Raw genomic sequence first — 27,557 nt, forward strand, 5'->3', positions numbered from 1 at the left:
CTTTTCTTAATTAGACTTCAGATTCTGCAGTACTTGGTAAATAGTACATTACTTGGATTATTTTGTATCAACTGTATTTTTACATTGAACATATGGTTTTTCATCTGTTGTTCCAAGCAGATTTATTAGATTTAGACACATCTTTAGCAAAATACTTGAAATTCTGGTTGATTTTTTTTTAATTTATAGTATGTATGAACTGAGAACCCTGTAGGTGCCACTACAGTAGTAAAATTATCTAGCAGAATTTCAGAGCAATGAATATTCTGCCATTTCAATACAATATATATCCTATAAATAGCACTCTAATGCATATGAAATTACAAATACTGTTATGTTGTCGAAACCCTATGGCTTGTGCTATAGAGGAGGTCAGGCAAGATGATCATAATGGTCCCATTTGGCCTTACGATCTATGAATTTCCAAGAGTTATAGGTATAGTTTAAGTGCACCCTCAGCATGAGTTGCCTTATTATTTAGCAGAAAGGGGGAAAAAGTAGCCTTGTTCATGCTTATACTGTAATGCAGTAGGTCAACACACATTTTACCCATAGGGTGAACAAGTTTTCTTTTTTATATAAAAAGAACAGGCAATTTAACATATATCTTTCTTTGCGTATACCCACAGACCATGGAGATGTGCATGTGTAACCTGCTAATCCTTTCTGAGTGTGCTTATTCTTTTGCATTTAGCTATAGCCAAAAGCTAAGCTCATGGGAAGGGGGTCAGCTTAGTGTAATAAAACATATAGGAAGAGATGGAACAGTTGTCTCTCTTACATGCTGATGAAGTTACTTGCAATCTAAAGCAAAACAAAAAGCAAGTTAATGGAAGTTTGTTTATTCTAACATCCAACCTAAGAGACTGAGCTGAGAAGAAACCTTTATTTACCCAAGAAGACCTGGGAAAATGAGAAAATCCCCATGAATTACATGAAGGTACTTACAGAAGCAGGGGAGATTGTTTTTAATCAAACATCAATAGATATCTAGTTGAAGGATAAATGGAAAGTGTACATTTTATTAGAGCTGAGGGAATATGGCAAAACATTTTCCATTAGTACTTGTTAAAAATTTTAAACACATTTCTTGCCCTTATTCTGTTGTGTTTCCATGAACTGCCAAGCAAAACATTTAGTGGATAAGGATACTGAAGGATATACAACTTGATGAAATTTTGCAATGTAGTTCCTTAAATTTTAAGTCAGGCATTCGCATCAAAAACCTAGTTTGTAGAACTGTATGTTCACATTTACTTAGGAGACAGTTAAACTTAATAAACTTTGAAAATCTGATTTCTCTTTTCAAAAACTACCTTTAAGTTCTACTGTCACGACTGTTTTGGCTGCAAAACTCACCCTGAGCTGATATTTCTTTTTGTGGCTGTTGAAGTTGTTCCCTTCCATTCTCTTCTTGCACTACTTCAGAATAAATCTAACAATACAAATAGCTAAGGTCAGGGAGAGGCAAAGGAGGTAAAACAAGCGATGAGGATTATTTCTTAATGGATGAAAAAAAAATCCAAGATTTACCAATAAAAGTTTTGTGTTTCAGTAAGTTAAATTAGAAACTAAGCAAGAAATTAATGTCTTGTTTTCTTGTTAAAATCTGAGAAAAAGCAGGGGACAGATTCTTATTCGTAAGCAGAGATCTTCCTAAGACTAATATGGTGCATGAGCCTTAATATTTCATTCAGTTCTACCAGCTTTAACGTATCTATGAGATTTCCAGATCAAATCATTGTGTGGCAAGAAGAGGTAACAGTTCATCAAGAGATATTAACCCTACTGTTGAAGAACAGGGTAACTAAGGATTTTTTATTTTTCTCTTCATATGAAGAAAATGGGTTTTGAAAGTGGTACCTATTTTCTTGAGTAGATATGTCTTTTTCTGCCTCTCTGATCACAAAGATATCTTACAACATTTCAGCTGTTGGGATGTATTGTGCAAGTGTGAGAAGCTGAGAGAGAATATTAGAGTCACTATGGAGCATCTTGTTAAAGGTTACTTAGAGTAACCTAAAAGATGTAACAACATTCTGGAAATCTGCAAGCCATCTTTTTGATCTGGACCAAGAGCAGCTGCTACTCCATTGATTTTTAGAATCAAACCTGTTGGCAATGTCGTTGCAGTTTGTCAAGTACAGAATTATTTTTGTTAACTAATTAATTTCTTGAATTTCTGTTGCTCCTCAGTTTGATGCTGCATGCCTGACATGCTAAGAAATAGTCTCTTCCAAATATGTCTGTTTTCCTCTTTTCCAAATACTTCACCTTGCAGATTTGTGTATTTAGCATAATTTGTTGTCAAAGTTGAAAAAGAGGGCAGAAAAGGAGGTCAACTTTGGAAAACTATCAATGAGTAAGGAGACAAATTAGTATGATGTGAAGGAAGGATGAAAAAGGAAACTAATAGTATTCTAGTCATCACAGACAAGTAAAATGTAGTGAGTATAGACTACACCACGAGTTATTTCTCCAGCTGCATTTTTAATGTCAGTAGAATTCAGTCATAAAAATGAGGAAAAGACCAAAATTTAATGGAGAAGTAAAGGACAGTGATCTCCAAGACACTGAGCTGTGTGTTAAGATCTTAAATTGCTGCAGTTAAATACATCAGACACTGTCAAAGCCCTTTACCAGTTCAGCCTGTTTAGCCCAGTAAAATGAAGGCTGCGACAACATGACAGCTGTTCATAAACATATAAGGGAAGGAAACATCATGCAGGGAGAAAAGCTGTTTAAGACAAAGGATAGCTAACCATAGTTAACCTGGATGTAAATTAGTTTCTTTTGCAAATTATGTAGTTCTTAATAATCAGAAAAAAATATACATTTTTGTGGGGTTTTTTTACAACCTTACCAGAGAAAACAGAAGAAAACATCATAAGATAGGTCTCAATCAGTTTATGAAAGGGATTATGCCACATTACTACCACTGTTACCAGTGAACTGCACTTGACACGAAGGTCATTTCAGGGACTTTTCCCCTTTCACCAACAGAACAAAATAAAATTAAAAAGCATTTTAAGCAAAATGTTTTCAATTTTCTTTTTAAACAGACTTTCAGTCATATTTGCTAACAAATTATTTTCTTAAATTGAAAACAATTATTATGGTATTTTAGTACTGCCAGAAAAACAGACATTGTTTGTATATGACTAAATACCAGAGTTTCTTATCAGGTTGTTTTTAGAAGCTTTCAATGGTCTTGGTAAATTTGTATCCACTATGTCCATGCTATCATCTATCTTCTTAAATGATGATAATTATGAGAATTCAGTGTATAACCAACATTGATATCCAAAAGGTGGATGATTTGGATATGTAGATGAAATTTTTTTGCATAGTTGTATAGATAATTGTTTGGCGGAACCTCCTGTCCCCTCAAAAAAAAAGCAACATGACATTCAACTCTCTTAATTGGTGATATTTTGGTATGCATTGTAAGAAGGGATATTTAAATTATACAGATAAGAGAAGGTGATCCGAAATAGAAGTACGACAGCAGTTGTAAGTGGAAAGCGGTTGGAAAGCTAAGTGAAATCCCAGAATTTTGAAAAATCATAATTTGAACAATATTTCATCCATGAGCTTTCAATGCCAGTTCAAAAATGGGTCTTAATTTCAAATGAATACAGCACCTTCATAATAGGCTGCCACAAAGTGCCCAGAAATAAGAATGTGTTTTTGTTTACTGTTCCCTTTTGAGAAAAGAAGATTAGTCTTAATTTCAAAAAAAATACGATCCTCCTATATATAATCAAAAGCAAAGACATTTTCAGGGTTTATAGGAGGACAAGATAAAATGGCAAAATGCAAAGGCATATACCAGTTATAGACTGTAAAATCAATTTAAGAAGTGCAACTGCAGTTGTCTTTCCCAGGTTTTTAATTATGTGTTTGTTTGCCATGGTGGCCTAATTTAGTCAAGTAGATGAGCCAACATTAAAAGCTGGTAGGAGAGGTAAGTAATCCCCAGGGTAGGCTGCTTGTGTAGAGAGTTTAAAAGCTACATGTACAGAAGCAGAAGCGAAGGCAAATTTGAGAAGGGGGTCCACATGATAAACAGTGAAAAGCCAGCAAATCAAATTTTTCACAATTAGTTGAACAACAACTGTGACAGGTTCAGCGCTTAGCATTTTCATTTGTGTGCTCAAATTTGGTTATCTGTCCTCTTTTATGCAAATGTGATGTGACAGGAGAAGCTGGGAGCACTCAAGCAGGCCGATCACTCACAACAGGAGCTGGGTCTGTACAGCTGAGAGGCCTGGATTAAATGGACTGAGCGCTGATGGATAAATGACATAAGCCAGGCTGAAAGCCTCATGAAGTGATTTAGAACTTCCACAAGATGATGCCCAGAACATAAATTGTACTTTATCCTCAAATGTAAAAATAGAGGGGAGAAAAACATCAGCTTCTGCTAGTAAATAACTGCACTTATAATCTGATTAAATCCAGCATGCTTGTCTCCTACTGGAACACAAAAGTTGGGAAAACTACCTCTAATAATCACTTATGCACCACCATGTAACTGCACAACTCACTGTGGTGTTTTTGTGCCTGCATGGGAGACCTGGAAAGCTGATTAAGCAATTAAAGGATTCACCGTATTTTGACAGATGGGAGCGTAGCTGATGAAATCCATGTACAGACACAGGAAATATTTTCACAATGTATGCGCGAGTAATTTGGCAACAAAAAATATCTCGTCAGAGAATTCTGTCCTACTGCATGAGGTATAATAATTAAGGTGATGTATTGTGCTAGAAAGCATACTTACACATGAAAGGCTAAAGAACAGATTATCTGTGTATAGGTATCCCTTTGCCAGTTTATAGGAAACTGCAATTCTGTAAGTAGGCTTGCCAGAAAAGTATCACAGCTTGCCTCTTTGATTACAGCATTGCATTATTGCTAGGTTAATTATTAAGATAACTGACAATACTCGGTGAATAGTTCAAGAGACCTGCAAGACTTACTAAGGACAGGAAAGTTTGAATGTAACGGCCTATTTGTATTTCAAGTTTAAGATTTTTATTCATTTTCTTTAATAAGGTTCTTTCTAACTCTGTATCTCACAAGACCATCATGCATTTTACACTTCTCATTAAATCCAACAGTTACTATGTTCTATAAATTTTTGATTGCTAATTGCCATTTATTTGTATGCTAGCAAAAGTGCCAGGATTTTTCTGAAAGTACCCTTTCTCTTTTTTAGCTAGTGACATTTCTTGCTAAAGAGGATGGATTCCTTGCAGAAACAGTGTGGTAAATTGTCACGGCCTTTCCAAAGAACAGATCTTCAAGGCCCCTCCATCTACCAGTGGAACCAGATCCCATTACCTGCTACTGTTGGACAACGCTTGGCCTTTAAAGATACTGCAGAACTCAAACCACATCTGAAGTAGTAAAACAGGTCCAGCACATCCCATAGGTGCTGAAACTTTGTCATCAGTGCTGTCAAATTGTTAGGCCTTAGCACCATGGAGACCTGGATCAGCTGTCCCAAGCCAAAGACCATTCACAGCAGAGAATGTGGACGTGGTTGTCCTGTTTTGAAGTCTAATAGTGTGTAAAAGAGTTGTTCCATGCCAGTTGGCCTCAGCATCGGAGAATGGTCCCAGCCATGTTTAATTTACTAGTATTGATGTAGAATAAGAGGCTTAGTACCAACATTCAGACAGGGAACAAGACACTGAAATAACCTATGTCTCCAGTGAGTTCTGCTAAAAGCAAAAGCTATGAAGACATGCTGAAATGTGATAGAGCTGGATAGGCAGCAGACTAAACCACAGTGTGACTGCGTGACATCAAGGCATTCAGAAGCCACCATGGTCTACCACCTTACAAAATCATCAGGCAATGTGCTGCAGGCAGGAGCAGTTGGTGTTGCAAGAACATTGATGGGCTTTTCTCACCCATTTTCATTTGATTATTGAGGTAGAAGTGCAAGTTGTATGCAATTGTTTGCACTTTGTCTCATAAATATTTAGTGTAAAATTTAGAAGGAGCTGATATACCTGCATCATTTATAATTTCATCTAGTATCTTTGTAAACAAAATTACAGAATTCATGGTGAGGGTTCCTAACACATTATTCCCATAACCACTAAATAATATCAACCATAGCATGGCTAGAGAAGACTACTCATTTTTTTATTCAGGCATTTGGAAGGAAAACAACTGTTGAGTTCTTCAGAAGACAATGTGTATTTTTGCAAGTAACAATATATATGGTACTCGGGTATATTTTAGAAATTTGGGTATGTGCTACTTTTAGCTTCGAGATCTCTGTAAGTTGGCCAGTGAATCCATGGAGATAAAAGTAGAAAATTACTTTTCATTGTGATTTTTGGATTCCCAACAAAGATGTAAGATTACAGTCTACCTTTCTTTTCATATTTACATTTTTATTTTGAATGGTTTTGATTATCTGATTTTAGAAAGCAGTCATCAAAGCGTACACAACCTCTCTCAGATAGACAGTACTTGGTATAGCTCCTAACATTTCAAATCTTCAGATCAGTTCCCAGTCTGTTCAAAGAAAGAAGGGCAAGACAGGACTATTGATTCTTTGGACATCTGGAGAGATATCTGAAAGGAGTTAGGCACTGAAATGCTTTGCACTGCAAAAGTGTCCACTTCTAATGGTTCAATTGACTCAAGCTCCTGTTAATGTGACTGCACGAGTTTAGACCCGCACCTTCCAGCTTATTCTGCAGCCATGATAACCAAAAAGGATCCTATATTTCTATACTACAGCAGCTCATGAACATTAATTTTCCCATCTGAAATTATGATCTGCACGCTAAGTTGTTGTGTAACTGCTTCCTAACTTGCATGCTTAGACAACAGAGTCGAACAGTTTAAATAACAGTAAAGATGCATTACTTGACTTGTTCAAGTTAATCTAACTTGGACAATCAGGTTTGAACACACAAAGACCGATTGAAAAAGGACAGAAGCCTTTCAAAACAGCAACTGACTGATGACACAACATACTCCATAGGGATTTGTAATAAGGAACACTGAATTCTGAGATCCCTAAGCCATGCAGAAGAAACCACTAAAGTGAGGCTTCTCTAAGCTGTTAGGTGTCTTGGATACCTTAAAGTTCGAGATAGAAGCCTCTGTGAAAGCACAAGACGAGAATCAGTACCTCCTTGCCCAATTCTGTGGATTTAGCAGTATTTCCCAAATCTTTTATAGTAAGTCTTTTCTCTTTTGTGGCAAACCAGGCAGCCCATGAATGTGGCAGACAGCAGGTAGATTGGAGGAAAGGAAACATGCACGTAACCAATTCTTTGGCCAAAAACTTAAGAACTCCGCTCCCATCTGCCTCAGCACCTGCTAGCAATCTAATATTGGTTGTTTATTTCACCAGCACACAACAAACTTTGACAAAACAAGCCTTCACGTTGACTAACCTAACTGCAAGTCCTATAGCATATTGTACATCCCTATAATTATCCCACTCTCTTCCCACCTGCCTGGTTCCCTTGACTGGCTAAGGTCCCTAAATGCCATCAGAATTGTCTGTGTTCCCTTCCAATGGTTTAGCTTGTCTGCACAGATCCATTAGAGGCAGTGATCTCTTCCTGCTGCAGCCTTGCCTCAGGGCTGTTTTGCCCAGCTGGCAAACCCCAGTTCTCCCAGGAAGCGAAAGTGCAGGCACTGTGGCCCCACTGCACAAGGATGATGTGGAGGAGGAAGCATCTCCTGAGTAGCTTGCTGCTACTGCATTAAGACTGCATTGTTACACAGCCTTTGACACAAACTACTGTGCTCATAATAAGCTAAGCAAAGATCTAAAAGGTCTGGCAAAATTCTTCCAAGGCTTCTCACACCTCCTTTGAAGGTGACCCTTAACTCATCTGAGAATACCTTACCAACCCCATCCCATCAGATCCACTAAGGGATATGCCCAAAGGAGGCAAGAGCTCCCACAGCAGAGTCCTTGCTTATAAGGCTATTAAGAGTACCTTTTTACTGACTGCCAAATGGGCACAAAGAGTCAGCTAAAATGCAGGGCCGTGCAGCCTCCAATTTAGCAGATGACTGTTGAACCGCAGCATGCCTTGTGTTTCTGAGGAGCCTGTGGAAGTGACATGCTTATGTTCTCAATAGCTCTTCTGAGTCTTTATAGAAGCACTTCAGCTTCCACATTCTGCTCACTAAATGCTTTGTTAAATGTTTTGTCCTGACTGCTGTAAATCAGGGGATGAGAAAAAACAAGAGTTGAAGCCAAACACGCAACTGAGGACAGCACAGTGATGCCAGTGTTTCCAGTGGAAATAGCTTAGGTTGAACCAGAACTGTGGGATGAAGAGCTCTGCTCATCCTAGCTCCTCACTCCTGTCCCAGGATTCCCCACCATTAACATCTTTTCAGCCATCAGGTGAAGTAGATTAGTAATTCAGTTGGACTACCCCATTTTTAAGGAGTGACCAGCCAGGATCTTTAATGCTGGCATGGAACAAGACTATTTATGAGAACATTTTGCCCAACTTGGTCCTGGCCATCAAAGAGTTACTACTGCTTTATCTAGAAAATGAGTTCTTGAAAAACACTGTAACGTCTGTAGTGGGCAGAAATTATTTCTCAAAAGATTCAAAAGCTAAAAGATAGCTCAGTATTTGTTAATTCAGGGTGACTCCAGAGAGTAATTCATAAGATTCTAAATTAATATTTTTAAGGAGGTCATAAAATGTGAACTTTAGTAACTGCTACAGCCAATCAAGCTGCCATCAATCCTGCATTAGACTAGTAAAACACTAGTAATTACCTACTCAAATTACTTTAAAAGTTTAACAAAAGCTTACCTACAGATAATATCATAGGATGATACACTACCATCTTAAAAATTGCAGTGTAGTTAATGTTACTGGTTATCTTTTTATTATTTCAGATTCCAGTTTTTTTAACTTTGCTAATACAATGCTATTTCTTCAGTGTTTTCCTGGCAAGCTGTCTTCAAAAAATTAAATACATAGTAAATTTGCTGAGAAGGGACAGTACAAGAGAAAACACATCAGTATTTTCAGTACAGGAAGCATTACTGTAAATGAGGGTGGAAAAGAAATAGCACTTACTTTAAGCTCATTTGAAAGGGTGTTTAGAGACAGTTCAACACAGAAACAGAAGAAACTAATACATTTTAAATTATTTTAATGCTAAAGTTATCAAAACAAAGTTAGTGAAAACATACAAATAATATTGTGGGAAGTTCACTAATATAAAATTTCAAATACAGACGTCATTAACCTATGAAAAGTTAACAAGGTGTAAAGGTGACTTGTGTTCCTTAAGTTTTCACTATACATAGGCAGAAAAAAGTGCTGTTTCATTCTGCTATAATCCCAAAATCCTTACATAATTTCTAACAGAGAAATTATTTTGTAATTCAGGTCAGGCAGTAAGTCTGCTGACCAGCACTTCGTGTGGTCATCTCAGCTCTCAGCTTCTCCCACCGTAAAGGCTACCACTATTGCTCTTTGCTCTTTAATCTCACATTTTTCAGTAACAGAATACTCCCACACATAAATTTGGCTACATCACAATACTACATCTAAATACACAATGCACAGGATGATGCTTCTGGGAACAAAGAATTCCAAGCTCTAAAACCAAAAAGTGCTATTTTCAGATTCCAAAGGGTAGTTTTGGTAACTAACTGATGAAAATTTACCACAGCAAAAAACCACAACAGAAGTAGTTCTAAGACCCCCAGTGTTCAGATCTCTGAGTAATGGAAAAAAAATATTAATCATTGTTTTACTTAAGTATTTTAGAAATAGACTATTTTTTTTCCCCAAGAGACTGAATAAGTACTCCTGGATATAGCAGCAAAAGAAGTTTTCTATTCTCTCTGTAGAAAGATTAACCCATTTTAAAAGGTGTTCAGGTATATAAGCAGTTATGGTTCCATATTGAGGCCCATTCAATCCCTGGAATAATGCATGGAAACAAAGTTTCAAGGTATAAGCAGATAACATTTCCCTTCACTGCAAGAAATTGTTCAAAAGACGGTCAAGATTTCAATTACTTGGGTATAGAAAGCCCATCTTTGTGGACATCCACACTGCCCAAGTACAAATTGTACAGTTTTCTAAACCTGCTCATTTGCAGCTCAGTGGGTATAACTATATTTGTGTTCTTGATAAAACTTGCAATTCTACATAACATTGCACAACTTTTTTTAACTTATACTTGAAAGATTGTACAGCCTATGGGGAAATTTCAAAAACAGAAGCAATGAGAAAGGTTAAGATTGTCAAACTTTGCAAATAACTAACTAGAATCACAGAATGGTTTGGGTTGAAAAGAACCTTAAAGATCATCTAGTCCAACACCCTTCTCATAAGCAGGGACAACTTCCACTAGATCAGGTTGCCCAAAGCCCCGTCCAACCCCTTACTTCCAGGAGGGGGCATCCACAGCTCCTCTGGGCAACCCCTTCCAGAAGCTAACCACCTTCACAGTAAAGAATTTCTTCCTAATACCTAACTTAAATCTACCCTCTTTCTATTTAAAATCATTACCCCTCATCCTAACACTATATTCCCTGATAAAAAGTCCCTCCTCATCTTTCCTGTAGGCCCCCTTTAAGTACTGGAAGGCTTTCCCAGAGCCTTTCTCCAGGTTGAACAAGTCCAACTCTCTCAGCCTGTCTTCATAGAAGAGGTGCTCCAGCCCCCTGATCATCTTCATGGCCCTCCTCTGGGCTTGTTCCAACAGGTCTATGTCCTTTTGTTGAGGACTTCAGAACTCGACACAGTACTCCAGGTGGACGTCTTGAACTTCATGAGGTTTGCAGGGTCCCACCTCTCAAGCCTGCCAAAGTTCCCTCTGGATGGTATCCCTTCCTTTTAGCATGTCAACTGCACCACAGGGCTTGGTGTCGTTAGCAAACTTGCTGAGGGTGCACTCAATCCCACTGTCCATGTTGCTGACAGATGTTAAACAGTGCCAGTTGCAATACCAACCCCTGAGGAATGCCACTTTCCACTGGTGTCCACTTGGACATCAAGCCATTGATCGCAACTTTTTGAGTGCAATCATCCAGTCAATTTCTTATCCACTGAGTGGTCCATCTGTCAAATCCACATCTCTCTAATTTAGAGACAAGGATGTCATGTGGGATAGTGTCAAATACTACCACTCTTCTCTGTTTTCTAAGGTAAAATACTACCACAGAGCATGTAGATGGAAAAATATAATTAAGAATCGAATCAAAATTCATAAGAAGATAGCATGTGTCTTTGCTACCAAACTGGTAGAAATAGCACATGGGGGATGTATAATTTAAAATATAATACTTCTCTGAGAGCAGCAGTGGGTAAATGTTAACCATCTATTGGATCTGAATGCAAACAGCTAATTATGATAAATAAAACCAAAGAATTTTTTAACAAGAATCTATCATCTCACAATCACTTCTGCTAGGCAAAGTTTCCATTTTCAAGTGAACTCAAAGATACGGACTTGAAAGTTTTCCAGCATTTTGCGATCTCTATCCACGGGTGATGATACAGATGCCTTCTTGCAAGACAAAAGAGAGCACAGAATAGTCTCCATAGCTGAATTTGTGAATTTTGAGGAGCGTAACAAAATTTCTCATACCTCAGCACTTTCTGATGATACCGCACTAATGACTGAAAGGGAAAAGAAAACAACACAGAATGAGTCACACATGTATCCTGCATGTTGCTGGCTTAAATGTGATTTGTGTGCAAGGACGTAGCACATTCAGAGTTCCAAGTGTACAGACGCATAGACTACCAGCAGCTTCTCCATGCGCCTGGGCAAGACAGTAACAGACAGCACACACTGGAATTACCAGGATGGACAAGTACTCCATATCATGCTTGAAAAATGGTTTCATGTAGTTACACTGCACCAGTTGGTGGTGCCACAGTATTAATTCTTTGATATATTTTAACATGAGCCAACCATAAAGAATAGCTGGCTACAGTGGTGAAATTTCTCCGCACCACATTAGGCTGGCAATATCTTTTGTAGTTTACATAAAAATGTAGTATCATCTGCCATTTTTGCCCCCCACTTTCTAGCAATAAGTTTTAGCTTTCCATTCCCCTATTCTAGAGCATTAACACTTGCTTAAAAAATTAATTCTTATGAAAAGCTTTGGCAAACAAGATGTAGCTATGCGAAGTTTTCTGTAACCTCAACTATAATCTAAAAAACTAATTCAACTCCCAGAGCAGAAAAGGAGATGGATATATGCCTCCTGCAACGCAGAAATATTCTTCTGTTTTATTCAGATTTCAATACCTGGAGTCATGTTTTATCATTGGTACCAAAATCCAAAGATCAGAGATACTTTGTTTCAGTTCACACAAACAGAATTTTTGCTGACATGGTAGAGATGTATATAGGTTTCTGCAAGAAATGCAAATATTAGTATGAGAACTGAAACAGGAAAAATATCACAGAAGTATTGAAATGGGAGCAAATTACTTCCAGTTATTGTTTCACTTGTGTAGCCATAGTGCCCTCTAGCAGTCAAAAGAGAAAATACAGGCCTTTATTTCAAGGAAAAATCCTAAAAAATCAGACTTGTGCTTTTTTTTTTAAGTAGAGAAAATACAGTTTGCAAATGTGAGAAAGAACATTTCTTCATGTTAAAAACAAGGTACTTTAATGGAAAGGACACTTCTCTCAGCTTTTATGCAGCAGAATCCTGCAGAGCTGGGAAGGTCTATAAAAGGAGAGTTCTTGTACCCTAAAGGCATTTCTGTGCTTCTCACCTACACTGTATATGCATTAGCAACATGCACACGATTTTGGCAAAAGGATATAGATTTTTATATGCATAGATCAACACACTTTTTTGTGCAGTCTTTGTTTTCTCTGCAAGAAGAAACATTTTGGCTCAAACATCTTCATTGCACAAAATTCCGTGCAAGACGAAGAATAAATTATGACCTTTAAACCTAAGAAACTTTTCTCATTTCCCTAGAGAGCAAATTATTGTATAGAGAGAACAGTTAGTGAGCCTTAGAGCTGAGATATTTTCTGTCTAGCTGCAGATCATTAGGAAAGCATTTTGGAGAAGTTAGTGTTTCTTTTTTCCTTTGCATTTTAAAGAACACTAAGCCTAAGAAGCAGAAGTCATTCTTCAGCAACTGGGAAATGGTCATCTGCACTGTTTGAGTTTTGAGGACAGTACATAAAATTTCTGATTTCAAATAATCACCATAGCTTGTCAGAAGGAACTGTAAATACCAGTTTTGCCATTTTTTCCCCTTCCCTGTCCTTTACAGAAAAAATATATGCTAGGTGATATTCTAAAGAAAATATTTACCCATCAAATCACTATCCTAAAATCTTAAGTGAAGCTACAACACAAAAAAGTAAAATCATGTAGAGGAGTGAAAAGATTTTACCCTCTCTGCATCCAAAAGATCAAAATAAAAAAAAAGTCTACTGCAGATGTTTCTCAGAAAAATGAACTTTGAAGCATGCCTCAATTTTTTTTTTCCCCCAGTTGCTGACAGGGAAGTGCTAAAATCCAGCTTATCAACGAGGACAGCCAGATTTACTAAATGTGGTATCCCAGTCTTTGACAGAGAAAGGTGAGAAACGGAATTACTCCGTTGTGCTAACAAAGCAGGAAGGATCTTGGAATCCAAGAATTCAAACCGCAGCATCAAAATTGTTATAAAATACCACAGAGTCAGATGAGATGATTTTCAAAGACATCAACTGGTCTCAGGATTACAAGCTTACTGTAAGAAGAAAAAAAAATTAATCTTCACTCACATGGATAAAGCACAAAGTACCAACATTCAGATAAACCTTAACACACACAGGATTTTACAAATGATACATTAAGAAAAAACATTCTTGCATCCTACATTCTTGAGATCACCTTTTGTTAGCATTCTAATTAATCTATAGAGGACTAAAATAAGACTGAAATCAACAGTCTATTTTTCTTGCATGTATTTTTGATGTCTACAGATTTAAAACATGGTTCAGAATAAAGCATGCAAAGGCATACTGAAGTAAAAAATGAAAATAATTATTTTATAAAACTACAGTATTTAGACAACTGTGCGACAAGCACATCAATGTATGTATAAAGGTCTACATGAGTCCACAAAAAATTAAAGAGCTTTTTTTTCACCAAGCATCAGTTTACAGCTATACTGGCTCAACTGAGAAAGATAACTTTGTTGGTTTTTGTTGTTTGTTTTTTGGTTGTTTTGTTTTTTTGTTTTTTTTAAATCTTGAGCAATTACTCCGTACAGGTTCATCTGAAAGTAATCAAGAGATATAGTACCAGAAACAGCTGATACTCTGAAACTTCTGATACTATCAGAAACGGCTCCACTCAGCTCCACTCCACCAAAAATGGTTCAGATTTTTCACTCTCTTTTCCACAAGCCCCTCAAATTTCTGTTCTAATCTTGTTAATTGTAACTTAATTTGTTAATTGTAATAAAAGGTAAGCAATACAAGATTAAATCTGACTGTATCCTCTTTAGTTGCAACATTAACACAATGTTGAATTACAGTGAATGTGGTGCTTCATTCAAGGTCTATGTACCTTTATGTTCAGTTGTGTATTGGTACAACAGTAGTGTAGGACTGGTGGAAGAAAAACATCCAAAATCTCCTGCACCTCCCCATCCAGTTTTGGTTAGACCTACTAGTTCAAGAATTAGCTAAAAAAAATAGAAGGAACATCCAAAATCACTTCCTTTAGCTAAAACCAAATCCTTGTGCGTCTTTTTGTGCTCATGAAACAACTGACAAATACAAATTGTTTATTCCATCTAAACCACAGTCAAATAAATGCACAGTTATTAAAAGTTATCCAATGGCTGGCACAAATACTAAGCTTAAGTCAGTTTGAGGACCTCCTCAGAATAGATAGTCAAGAAGAAAATCGAGTGTTTTAAATTAGGTACAATAATTGTGGGCTGGTCTTGGATATCCAAGTTATCTGAATAATTTTGCACTCCTTTTCTAGTTAAGGAATAGAGACTTCCCAGTCTGTGATTTAGAATGGAAACCTATTTTAAGTGTCTGAAGTTATACAAATACTTTTCAACAGGTTATTTTTCTATTCAAAAAAGACCTGCTTATACTTAGTTGTACAGTAAGTTCTGTACCTTTGTGTTTCACTAATAACTAAATTGTCCTTTTTCTGTGCATTTTCTGATTTGAAATGAGTTTCAAGAGAAGAAATAATACAAACAGAACTGGCCATGAGTAATGCTTCAGAGGTATTGTTACTTTACTGTTTCATAGACAAACTGAAATAGTCTGCATTACTGATGTCCATTACTTAAAATTTTCTGTAGTTCAACCAAATGTGGCTTACTACAACATTGTCATTGAACTACATGCCAGGTCACATCTTATTCAAGCCCTCTAGCATCCAGCTGAAAAAGAAAACACCTTCTTAAATGTTTACCTTTTTTTCCAAAGAAATTTTGAAAAGCTGTCTGGGGAAAAACAAGGTAACCCCGCTCTTGGAGTTTCAGACTAGGAAAATCCATTTGCAGAACTGTTAAAAAACCCAATGATTTAGCTAATCACAGTGGAAGCACACTTGGGAATGCATTCGGAAGGATCAACTAAGTAACTGAGGGAATGAAAGTCAGCAGGATGCTTGGTTTGTTGATTCAAACAAGGAAGAATGCTCCAGGTGACAACAGATTTTACTGAAGGCTGTGCTAATAAGGATCTGACTGAACTGAAATGACAAGAGTTGGCTAAGTTAGCAGCAGAAAAGGGAGAGGAGAGCAAAGCTAGGCAAGGAATACAAAGATGGAGCAAGCCAAAAAGAGAACAAAGCAAGAAATTCATTTGATAATAACAGAAATACATAAAGAATCCATTTAGATTGCAACCAGGGCACCATTCTCTTACGCTGAATAGCACTGGATCACAGACTAGTTTCAACTGAAACAAACATTTGGGTTTGTTTCTGAAAGTGAGAGTGAACCAAGCCATCCTGATCTAGGTGGTTTTCAATCATTCAGTGTCACAAAGTAACAGCTGGGGACAAAACTACACACCAATAAGAATTTGCCCAAACACCTTTCATTGACAGAAGTTTCAGGGAGGAAGGTGGTAAAAAGAATTTTTAAAAGTTTTCATCCCCTTACAGGTAGATCAGGGTGCAGACAGTTCTTAAGAAATTTATCTTGCATGGGTGTGAACTGCCAGTCTGAATTCCAAACAAGCAGGCAAACTTATTAAATTATTAGCTTTAAAATTATGTGATACAGCAATTTCAGATGACTCATGAGAAGCATCCACGTAAAAAAGACACTTATAGTTGTGATTAGCTTGTGTTGGTTGACTGCAGTGAAAAGGCAGGCTTGAGCACCACACAGCCACCTTAGGGCAGCAGCCACCATTCTTTCCTGTGCTCTCTGTTCTGTAAGACAGCACACAAAAAACTTCCACCTCCTGGACTGTCAATCTGGCACCCTTCAGATGTACTAAATTATTAAAAAAAGAAAAGTAGGAAAGCTTGTATTCAATTCAGTGAACTAGAACAGCTCATTCAGAGCATTTGATAAAAAGATTCTTAAAAATATTTTATTTTGCCTGAAATTCAGTGTAAAAGGAAATAAATTTTCCAAATACAATTCCTTATGGCAAGATTTAGAACTTACTGTAACAAGCATGGCAGTCAATTGTGAAATTTCAATGTCAAATTCAGACTATAAAAATGTTAAGTGCATATTTATACGACAAGATATGCATACACACAAGGACACAGGAAAACAAAAGAAAAACCAAAAAAACAACAAAAATCCCTAAAACAGGATCCAGGTCTCAGAAATCCCCCAAATAACTGAAAATCACAGGAAAAAATTCAAAAGCCAGAGTTTTTTTCTCTGACATACTACTACTTGTATTTTCCTCCATTCCTATTTTGGAATTTAAAATCAAGTAACAGCAAGGATGTGACTTATAGTAGTCCTCCCTCACCTCCCCTCCAAAAAAAAGACAAAAACATGGATTAAAGAAAATATACCGTTGACTGAAGTAATATCCCCTGTATCTATTCAAAAAATGAGATAGTGGTTTTATGCTGCACTCATTAAACAGTTGATGAGGAAAAACCTCCAAAACCCAAAAACTTAAAACCACAACTCATACTTAATAAATAAATGGATTTTCTTTTGAAAACAGACCAGTAGAATGCCACTAAATGTAAATAAAACCAACACGTCTGGTGAGAGAGGTCTGTTACTGCAAGGAAGTAGGCAGTTTCCCTTCCTAAGAAGAGGAAAAACTTCATATAACAGAATGCCCCGTTAGAGACAAGTATTTCCGTGGAGTAAAAATTCCACTAACATTTTGTGTATGTGTGTTTTAAATGATGAATATACACTATAGTGGGAACTTTGCATCTGCTGAGTATTAATTTTGAAATGGAAAAATGTAATCATAGAAACACAGGAATAAAAAAGATGCATTAGTGTGCGTGTTCAAATTTTTTAGAAAACCTACCAAATATTCAACTTCATCTAATGTATTTTTCTAAATTACAATTCAATACGGCATGTATTTCCATGAGAATAAATTTTCTTCTAGAGTCGCATAGTGCAGGGATATAGAATAAATTCCTTATTGTTGGAATACTATTCTATTTACCACTGGACTTAAATCAGTATAAAACTCAGAAGACATCCAAATGTTTTTATGCAGCAGAGTACACCTACATGTTAACATAAATGGAACATCATTATATTGACTTTTTTTTTAATATTCAATACTACTTTACTGGAAGTGATAGTGATTAAAGCTCCTTTTGTGAATATGGGGGTGGGGTCGCCATCTGGAATGGTCTTTTTTCTTTTTTTTTCTTTTTCTTTTTTTTTTCATTGTGAAGGACCATTGCCTTATCTTTTTTGGTTATTGCTTTTTTTCTTTTTTTTTTCTTTTTTTTTTTTGAAGACCATTCCATTTCTTTATTTTTTAACATCTTAAAGTCATAAGGACTTATATGCAAAGCAGTCATACACTTTATCATTAAAACCCATAGGTAAAATACGTACACAAATCCAACAAAAGGCTAGTACATAGTAAAGCCTAAGCATACTACTATGCAATATTATGAATACATAACTTTAGAGATTTCGGTTTAGTACTGTTATCTATTCATTTCTGAAAACATTCACAAAGATTTTAAATGCAAATTTTCATTCCGTATCTGGAATAGAACAAAAATTATCTATGTTATAACAACTTTTGGTCATTTGTGTTTGACCAATTTGGTAAATTACAAAGAACCCAAAGAATTCTGTAACTTTCTGTAGAACTATGTAATAAAAACATTGCATATGTTCCTAGTATGATGTCTTTAGCAACCATTTACTGAAATGTAACTCAAACATCAAACTCTCAAAACATATAACTGACCAGCTGCTTTTTAGTCTAGATCTGAATCCAACTTCATCACAAAACCCCTTTTAATACAAAGATGCAGAAGTACATTAGGTAATACTAATGCAACACAGGTGCAGTTCTAGCATTGTCATTGATCAGTTGAATCATCTTCTCCAGGAACGAGATTCATTATCCTCCTCCTCTTCATCATCATCTTGAAGCAGCGAGTCATCCACCAAAGATTCTTCCTGAAACTTCAAGAGAAAAATGGGATACCTTGTTACATCAGAAAACTGCTGAAGATCACAAGGCAAAATACAACTTTCTGATACTTGTGCTTTAATGAAGAATGAATTTAGTTTTTAATAGGTAAACAGTAATGCTCTCAAAAAAGTAAGCTATATGTATTATATACAAATAAATGGCAAATGAAACATGCTGCTTTTCAGTGGACTTCAAAATGACCAGGACATAGGCATCTCATACTTTAATAGCTCTTCTGATTCTTTAGCATATCATTCTTTAGCTTCATGTCCAAGCTCCAATGTTCCCATGAAACTTAAGAAGCTCTACTTAAAACTAATGTTAATTTTTCACATTCACAGTAACTATGCCTATTTTCATCCAAGAGCGCCATGCACCTGTGCACAGTATCAAAAAGGTTGAATTTGAGACATTTTGGTTCTGACAGCATAATCAAGCTTAAAACCAATATAAAGATTTAAAAGATCAGGGCAGGGAGACAGGTATTTACAAAAATTTAGACAAAATATATTGATGTATTTTTAATTGCTTTCAGTAACAACATAATAACTCAGCAGAATTCATAAAACCCTGAACATTTCAGGTTGACAGTTGCAGGATTCAGAGAGGTAAAGGTAAAAAAAAACCCAAGTGTTTCAGAGAAAGTGAAGAGAGAATGATGGTCATCTTTTAGATGCAAGCCCGGGAAAACTTGAAAATTAAACATTCAGGTTGCAGGACCAATATAATGATACTTATTCTTGGTAGACATAGCTAAACAGTACCATTCCTTGTTGTAGGACACTACAGATGCTATTCAGATTCCAAAAAAGCCAGACAAAATCATAAAATAAACACCTATCAAGGTCTATCAACTACAAAGACATCACACCTCTGACTGAATGGATCCCTGAACTGCAAACTGATTATTACAAGCTGATCTTTACGTACACATCTCATACGTTTCCTAGGCACCTGTCGTTGACTCAGTGGAGTCACGTCTTGTTAGGCACACAGATGCAGAATGTAAGGCATCTCAGAGGATAAGGTGCTTTCATAATTAAATGGCTCCTCTCCAGGGATCTTCTATAGCAAGCAAGTCTAAAAGACCTACCTCACACTTTCATAAATGGACTAGGAGCTATGTTTCATTATTAAGAATGTCCAGCTGCTGAATGATCTAGCTCCTTTCTTTCTTTTTTTCTTTTTTTTTAAATCCAACATCAAGGTACTTAGTTTCACTCAAGTCTTAAGCTTGCTATCCCCTCTTTAGCATAGTATTCCTTAGCTGACTAAAATGGTAGTTTAAACAAGAAAAAATGAAGGAAAGCTTTTTTTTAATGTGTTTACAATAGCTGCTATAAAATGAAGTTAAATAAGTAGCATGATGAAAGGTAGGCATGCAGAAACTCGGGACATTTTACATGTATAAATAATGTATGACAGAAATTCAGGCCACTGACTATAAGAACCTACCCCAGACCCAATCGAATCCAGCAAGAGTACTGTATGTTTTAAACAATAAAACTATGAAAAATATCTTTTGTGCAACTGGTTCTACTTCAGTGCATAAACATGAAGTTCCTGAACACATCCCATCCAAGACCTGGGGATCATAACATTATACTTCAAATATTAAATTGACCAAATGCTAGAAGCAATACAAACCACACAAAAGGAAGGAATGGCATTTAATACAAAACTTCCCAAGGATTATTGAACAGAAATCCCTCATGTAAAGAAATTCAAGTGAAGGTTAGTAGGACTAACTCAGCTGTAGAAAATTCAAATAAAATCCAATCTCATTACAGAAAGATGACAGGAGCGCTACATATATTTGGCTTGTTTTGAAAGTAGGAAAGGGTCAGAGGCTAAGTACATCAATCATGCTAAATAAAAAAAAAATAAATCTGCAAATATTGGGCTAAGCAAGAATCCAGCAATAGTATTAAGAAAAATATAGAAAAGCATTGTATATATAATAAAGAAAAGTGAGTTACATTAAAAAACAGAAATGTGAATCGATGGATCATTTCACTTTAAAGAAGAAAAATGAAATTTAAAAAAAAGCAAGCCTACTTCTTCTTCTTCAGGTTCAGCTTCTTCTGTTTCAACAGCTGACATACTAGCAACAGGCTTGTTCCATGCCAACTTTAACTCTTGTCCTTTGAAACGAGATCCATGAATTGCAGCCTAAAACAAGTTTAAACGCTTTAGTCATGTATTTTTTTGTCAGGGGAAAAATTAACTTCAACAATACTTAAATGTCAGAAATAAACCAACAGCCTGCATTTTCAAAAGAAAATCTGAGTGGCAATATGCTCATACTGAATTGCTGTTAAAAGGTTAAAACAAAACAACTTCATTCACTGCACACAGAATTCTCAGATCCCTTCAGAAAACTGATCAAAATATATTCAGAAGAAAATAAGCTTTGAAAACCATAAATCATCTGTTGATGTAGGTAACATACTGCACCAGCACCTTCCTGGTTTTTAATATTATCTTGATGGGTTCTTCACCTTTCAAAGATGGACAGAATACTGGCAACGCATAACTTACTGGAAGAAGAAAGACATCCCACAAATACAAAAAATTTAATATATTAAAAAAACAAACCCCTAACAACTAGAAAAAGCCCCTTTGTGATTACAACTTAATCTACTGGAAAACGTTCCACTTCCTGTGAAGCTGTTGTAATTGAAATGTAAAAATTTTTAACTTATGGTATATTCATGCCTTTCTAAGTACCAGCTGCATTAAGTGGCTGCTTTGGAAATAGTATGTTCAAATTAAAGTAACATGAATGAGCATAAATCAGCGTTAGCAACATTCCGAAATAACCGTCATGGTCACAAAAGATTTATAGTACAATCTGAAAGCACAGCATAATGTGAAATGTAGAAACAATTACATGTTCAATGACATCTGAACATGAATTGTGTGATATTAAAGTCCCCAGGTATAAATTTTAATTCTGTACATATAAATTTATGATAAATTTAAAAGATTCTATGCTTATTAAAATGCAGCTCAGGAGCTTTTTGTCCATGGTCTCATCACGAAGTCACACAACTAGAATTTTTAAAAGTACTTATATGTGACATTTAGGTCCAGAAACAACTTGTAATCTCTGGAAGAAATTACTACTACGTAAAAATGCAACATTTTACAATAGGGAATCCTCCTCTTCCTTCCAGGCTAGAACATATATGACCATAAAGCCTAGGCCTATTTTCATTTAAGAAGGTAAAATATTAGCTACATTTACTACACAATTGGCCTCAACAGAGGTTTTTAATGATTACCTTCTACAACTTCTCCAATTGACAGTCTTAAAGTCTCCTTTAGTAGTAAACACAGAAATTCCAGTGGAAATATATTTAATATATAAGAATATCTTAAGGAAAATACAGAATTTACTGCATTTGATCAAATACAATTCTCATAAAATTTTAATTTAAAAATGAACAAATAGACACAAAGTAATTCAACAATTAGAAGCTGTAATGTTAACTAGAATATGGAAATCTCACACATCAATCATGAATACTGATCCAACTAAAATATCCCCACCTTCCAGAGCATATCCTAAACTTCATCGTGAATACAGACTGAAAACTTCACCTATTCTATTTGAGCGTGACTGAGGAAAAAACATACTGTTTGTGAAATGTATACTTTAAAAAAAGTGAGAAGAAAAAAAAAAGAGAAGTAAATACTGCTGAGTTCAACCTATCCACCAAACATATCTCCCTTCTTCCCCTGCCCACATCTGTCTTCATTCTCTGCACTACCTTCATTTTCAGGTGCTTTCTATATTTACAGTTCTACGTTTGGTTCCAAAATACCACCGTTCCCAGCTTTTGGGGTACAGAAACTTAGTTAAGGCTGAAATGATTCTTCAAGCAAATTTTTAGGGAAACAAAGTTGCAACAGTAAAAACTGTATTTTGCTGATAAACAAGTATCTGTAGAAAGATACTCTCAAGATCTTCGCTGTGAATCATACTCCACCTAGGGGAAGTAAAGACTTTATTTGCAGAGTCCATAAAAAACAGATTATTGTTCTAAGTGAACTATTTTTAGTTTCAGGGAAGCAGAAGTTCCTCTCCGTACATAAAAGATTTCTTACGTAAACTACAAAGTCAAAGAACGTGAAGTCGCAAAATGAAGTACCCAGTGTCAGGAAGCACCAAAACTAAAATTCCAACTTTAAGTCAGTCCACTTGTGAGTACACTCATTATGATATATTTTACCTGTAAGCAGGTATTTCTTATTCTCCACAGAACTTCTTTTGCTGTTGAAACGTGGTCTTTTCAACACAGTGTACATAACTGCTTTTTCCTATCAGTCAGTATGTACTATGTACCAGTAATTACACTTCCTTTTTTGCAGAACAATTACAATCTCTGTATAGTTAACGCTTATCATTGCTATATCTAAGAGTTTCACAAAAAAAAATTCTATGCTTCCATAAAACACCTTTGGCACATGCATCAGATTGCTTCTCAAAATAAGTAACCATAACAATGCCCTAAGTATTCAAAACTATTGTCCCCACTGGCTTAATTTGCATGATGAATATCAGTATTTCTGTCAGTCCGGTCACTGGTGTCTCAAGATAAAGCATACAAAAAAAGAAGAATCTGGCCCAGTATGAAAACTGTGTTCAAGTAAACACCACAAGATGAACTTTGTGCAAAAGTAGAAAATTTGTGTAAAATATAAATATAAAATGAAATCTTTCCATATAACCATACCGTAAATATGAATCCATTCTTTCTGGAGTCCCTATTATTTTCAGGATACTCCTTCCCAACAGTGATGCAAGGATTTTAAAGAAAACAAAACCATTTGCAGAACAACTATGTTCGTTATTTTGCACAGGTTCACATACGGCCTACACCATGGACTGAATAAGGCAGGAGTCCTGCTGAGCCAAATGTATAAAGTCTTAATGATTCATATATAAGGATGCTGAATTACAACATCTCTCAACTCCGGATTTTAGTCTCTTGAAGTTACTTCTATACTTCTGTAATTTCTAATATATTTCTTAGAAATTTAGGAAAAGAAAAAAACACAGAAAATCTCATCGCATCAATCACATTTACAGTATCACAGATTTTTAGGCAAAGGTAAATCCAACTGTTTCCAGACAAAATATACAGGCCTACTCTGCAGAACGTCAGTGACATTTCAGGAAGACTGTAAGGGTACCAAATCTTCAGATGAAAACAACTGGCAATTAAAGAAAGAAAAACCAAGACATCCAGCTACCAATTCCCAAGTGTTTCTCTTAATTCCTCTCTTGTATCCAGTACTTGAGTTTGCTCTATTCTCATTTCCTAAGGATTTCAGTAATGTGCTCTTCTGACAGTTTTGTTGAATCTAGATTTAAACCTTTGTGTCAAAGTTATTTTAAAATGTTTTAAGTAATTAGCAGTATTAAATTTAATCAAGTATAGAAGTATAATGTGACTAGAAAGTAGCTGAACACGGCCAAATATTTTCAGCAAAGACTATACTCACAGCTTCAGCTTCTGCTCTTGTCTTAAAGGTAATCACCGCATGGAGAGAAGAGTCATCTATCTGGCAATCTTCAATTTCACCATATTGCTTTTAATAAATAAAAAAAAGCTTAGTAAGATAGTTCTCCACCTCTAAAAATGCTGTCCTAAATAAAATGCATATAAAATCACATAAAATTACACTAATGTACCTTTCATAGCCTTAATGTCAAATCAGAACACTTGTCTTTGCAAGGGATACAGTTACTTTTACTTGCATTTCTAAAACAGAAAAGTGTTGTAGTCTCTGTATTTCCTGATTGTAAATATACAAGTATGAAGTAGAATTATAACATAAAAAGAGGTTCTTTTGCTTCAATACTTCTCTTTTGATAAGAAAGGAAGGATCTTGAGATGATTCCATTAGTCTATTATGACATGTTTCCATAAAAAGAGTTATTAGATGCAGGGTCTATAGAAAGTTTCAAAACTCAGCTTCATTTCAGCATCTTAAGAACCTGACCTGTCTATTCCTGTAACGGTCTCTATGGTATTGTGGCCTCTAATGCTGCCATTGCTATAAGCTGCAATACTCAACATATTGAAACAGGTAGAGTGCACTCCTGATGTGCAAAGAATTGTGATAGCATAACACAAAAACAGAAACACAGCTCAGTATACTTTTATGGAACTTGGAGCAAGTTTAAAACAGCAAATGCACAACCTGCAAAATTAAATAATTAGCATTTTTTTCTCAGTGTTATACTACTGACACTGTGAATAGAATTGTACTTGTTGACACTACTAAGGTTTTTTTTAAGTTAACATTTTTGTTTGTTAAAGATAGTAAGTTTGATATAAAAATAAATAAAACCAAAGTATAAGAAAAAGCTAAGTTCTGGAGAAATTTGTGACCATGAACTGACACCACACAGCAAGCTTTTAACAGTGGCAAATTCTGTCTTCATTTTTATATTCTTTGCAGTTAGAAGTACTTAATGAAATGAAAAATACGAAAGGTGACCAGCAAAATTTACTTTAGCAATATTCGTAAGGCTGATTAAACCATAGTATCATGCTGTAGAAGGCTTTTCTTATACTCAATTGAAACTGGACTCACAAACATCATACAGCTTAAACAAGCAATACAATCCACTTGGTCAAGTTATATGTTCTTAGTTTTACACCAAAAATTTGCAAAGTCATTGCTCAACTGTTCAGTCCATCATGCATCTCTCTAGAAAGTCCTTTTGTTCCCTTAAATACACATACACACATATATATATTGGTATGTATAAATGTTCAGTCTGTTATTCATCTCTATGGACAGTAATTGTGTTACGAGTATGATGCGTTCCCTTTTTGTTCCTCTATACAGGTATGATGTGGTGTATAAGAGAAACAAAATCTACATGTACACTTATAAATGTGTACATGCATATACATATAGCTCCTCGAAACATGACACCTTAATAAAACCCAGTATAATAATGGCAGGTTGAAAGTTTGGCACTTCTGAATCAGTCTTCATTGTCACCAGCCCTTCAGCTATTTTATCTTTCTATACCTAAAAATTTCTAACAATTTTACATATATCCTGAACAAATGAATATTATAAGTCATTAATTTATCAAGCCTTGTAAATGCTATGGAGTTACAGTTACAACTAGTTGAATCATTGGTGTAATTTCTCTTTGTTTCACTCTTCCTGATGTATCCTTTTTCCCCATGAACAGGTGTATCATGTTAAAGATTCATTCCTAAATTATATTTCTAGATGAACCAAATGTAGAGAAAACAAGTCATCCAATAGAAGAATGTAATCCAAAGAACAGAAAAAAGTGAAATTGCCACATACCGCAAAGTGAGGAAGAAGATCTTCTCTATCACTTTCTGTAAACGCAGAGATTTCTAATGCCCTAGGTCGATGATCCACAACTGCATGCACAGGAACTCCTCTGCCTCTACCCCGGCCTCGTATTCCTCTACCTCTGCTATGTGATGCACCCCGACCTCTTGCATGAACCCCTCTACCACGAACTGAAGAAAGAATCCCTCGTTTGGCAGCCTAAGATATTTATACATAACATATTCATGTATTAAAATTCATAATTTAAATATTTAGACAAAACTAACAAACACACATTCTGATGTTTCATAAAAACACATTCTCAAACAAGCCTCAGAAAGAGCAGCTTACAGATCTTAAAATAACAAAAGGTGAACATGTTAGTAACACTTACAAGATAATACTGCTAATTATTAACAGATCAAAAATAGGATGGAAATAGGAAAAAAGAACGAAGCATTAAAAACAGAGTATCAAAAGAGCCCTTATCTTTGAGGATAATTCCTCAGAGGAAAAAGGAACTGCAGTACCACATCTGAAATTTAATTAACAAATTTCCTTGATGTGGTGACTACTTAATTTGTCTCTTTATCTCCGTCTCTTAATCTGACCCTTGAAGTACAGTCAGGACTTTCATTCTGACCAGAATTAATGCAGCATAACAGCTTTTGGCCACAGAATTGTGAGGTATGAAACAGAGGCTCTGAAAAGCACCTCCAAGGAAAAAGCATTTGCTAAAAATTTGGCTCTACATACTCAATTTCCATTCCATTCCCACAATACCTGTGCATCCCTTCTAAAGAACTGGCATGCACTTTCCAATAAAAGTCAAAAGGCTGATTGCAATATTTCTGACAGCCATTTAATAAATAATTTGCGTAAGTTATTTTAAGTTTCAAAAAAGCGCTTTCAAGGATTTAATTCTAACCTTTATAATAAGAACAAAAAAAATCTTTTCAGACCCAAAGAGATCTGATGTAGGAATTAAACGTTAAATGAAATCACAGTAACAACGCTTGCAACGTATCCTCCAGTGTTTACAACTCAAGCACTGACAGTACTACTTTAATGCATGCTAGTGCTATCATTCATGAGGAGATCAATCTGTTATGGCTTTATTAATGAAATTATTCAGATAATTATACAATAGGATTTGCTTTTTATTTTTCGTAAAGAGAATCCTGCAGGTTTTCCAGTTTTTTTGTTTGGCTGGTTGGTTTTTCTTTGGTTGGTTGGTTTGTGTTGTTTTTTTAAACAGTTTTAAAAGGTTAAATGAATAATCCAAAAAATTAAAGATTATGTTGACTCAACAATCAAGCTGTACACTTTTTGCGTTTTCTCACAGTAAAATCAGGGCCACCTGGAACAGAACAGCAGGTTATGAGCCACAGAAGCAACACATAAATATTGCAGGACACAAAGACAATGTGTTTAGTTTTTTCCAAAGAATTTTATAAAGTACTGAAGAATCAAACAAATACTGAGGGGAAAAAAACTCATATCCCTCCTGTAAATTATAAAAGGGACACAATTCATGCTGTTCCTTGAAGCATACTGGTATG

At 35.6% G+C, this 27,557-nt stretch overlaps 1 protein-coding gene across 1 annotated transcript in view; it reads right to left on the reverse strand.

The window, feature by feature from the left end:
* Window positions 1–17,937: 17,937 nt before the first annotated feature.
* The window catches only part of RBM26 (RNA binding motif protein 26), a gene marked incomplete at its 5' end in the record, with an annotated part of 40,505 nt that continues 30,885 nt past the window's right edge, over window positions 17,938–27,557 (reverse strand). The window contains 4 exons of the mRNA XM_010191425.1: window positions 17,938–18,644; window positions 20,713–20,826; window positions 24,169–24,255; window positions 26,005–26,214. Of these exons, the coding sequence (XP_010189727.1) occupies window positions 18,555–18,644; window positions 20,713–20,826; window positions 24,169–24,255; window positions 26,005–26,214 (501 nt within the window). The remainder of the gene's footprint in view (window positions 18,645–20,712; window positions 20,827–24,168; window positions 24,256–26,004; window positions 26,215–27,557) is intronic.

This window comes from Mesitornis unicolor, unplaced genomic scaffold (genome assembly GCF_000695765.1).
Source record: "Mesitornis unicolor isolate BGI_N332 unplaced genomic scaffold, ASM69576v1 scaffold19519, whole genome shotgun sequence".
NCBI classification, from domain to species: Eukaryota; Metazoa; Chordata; class Aves; order Mesitornithiformes; family Mesitornithidae; genus Mesitornis; species Mesitornis unicolor.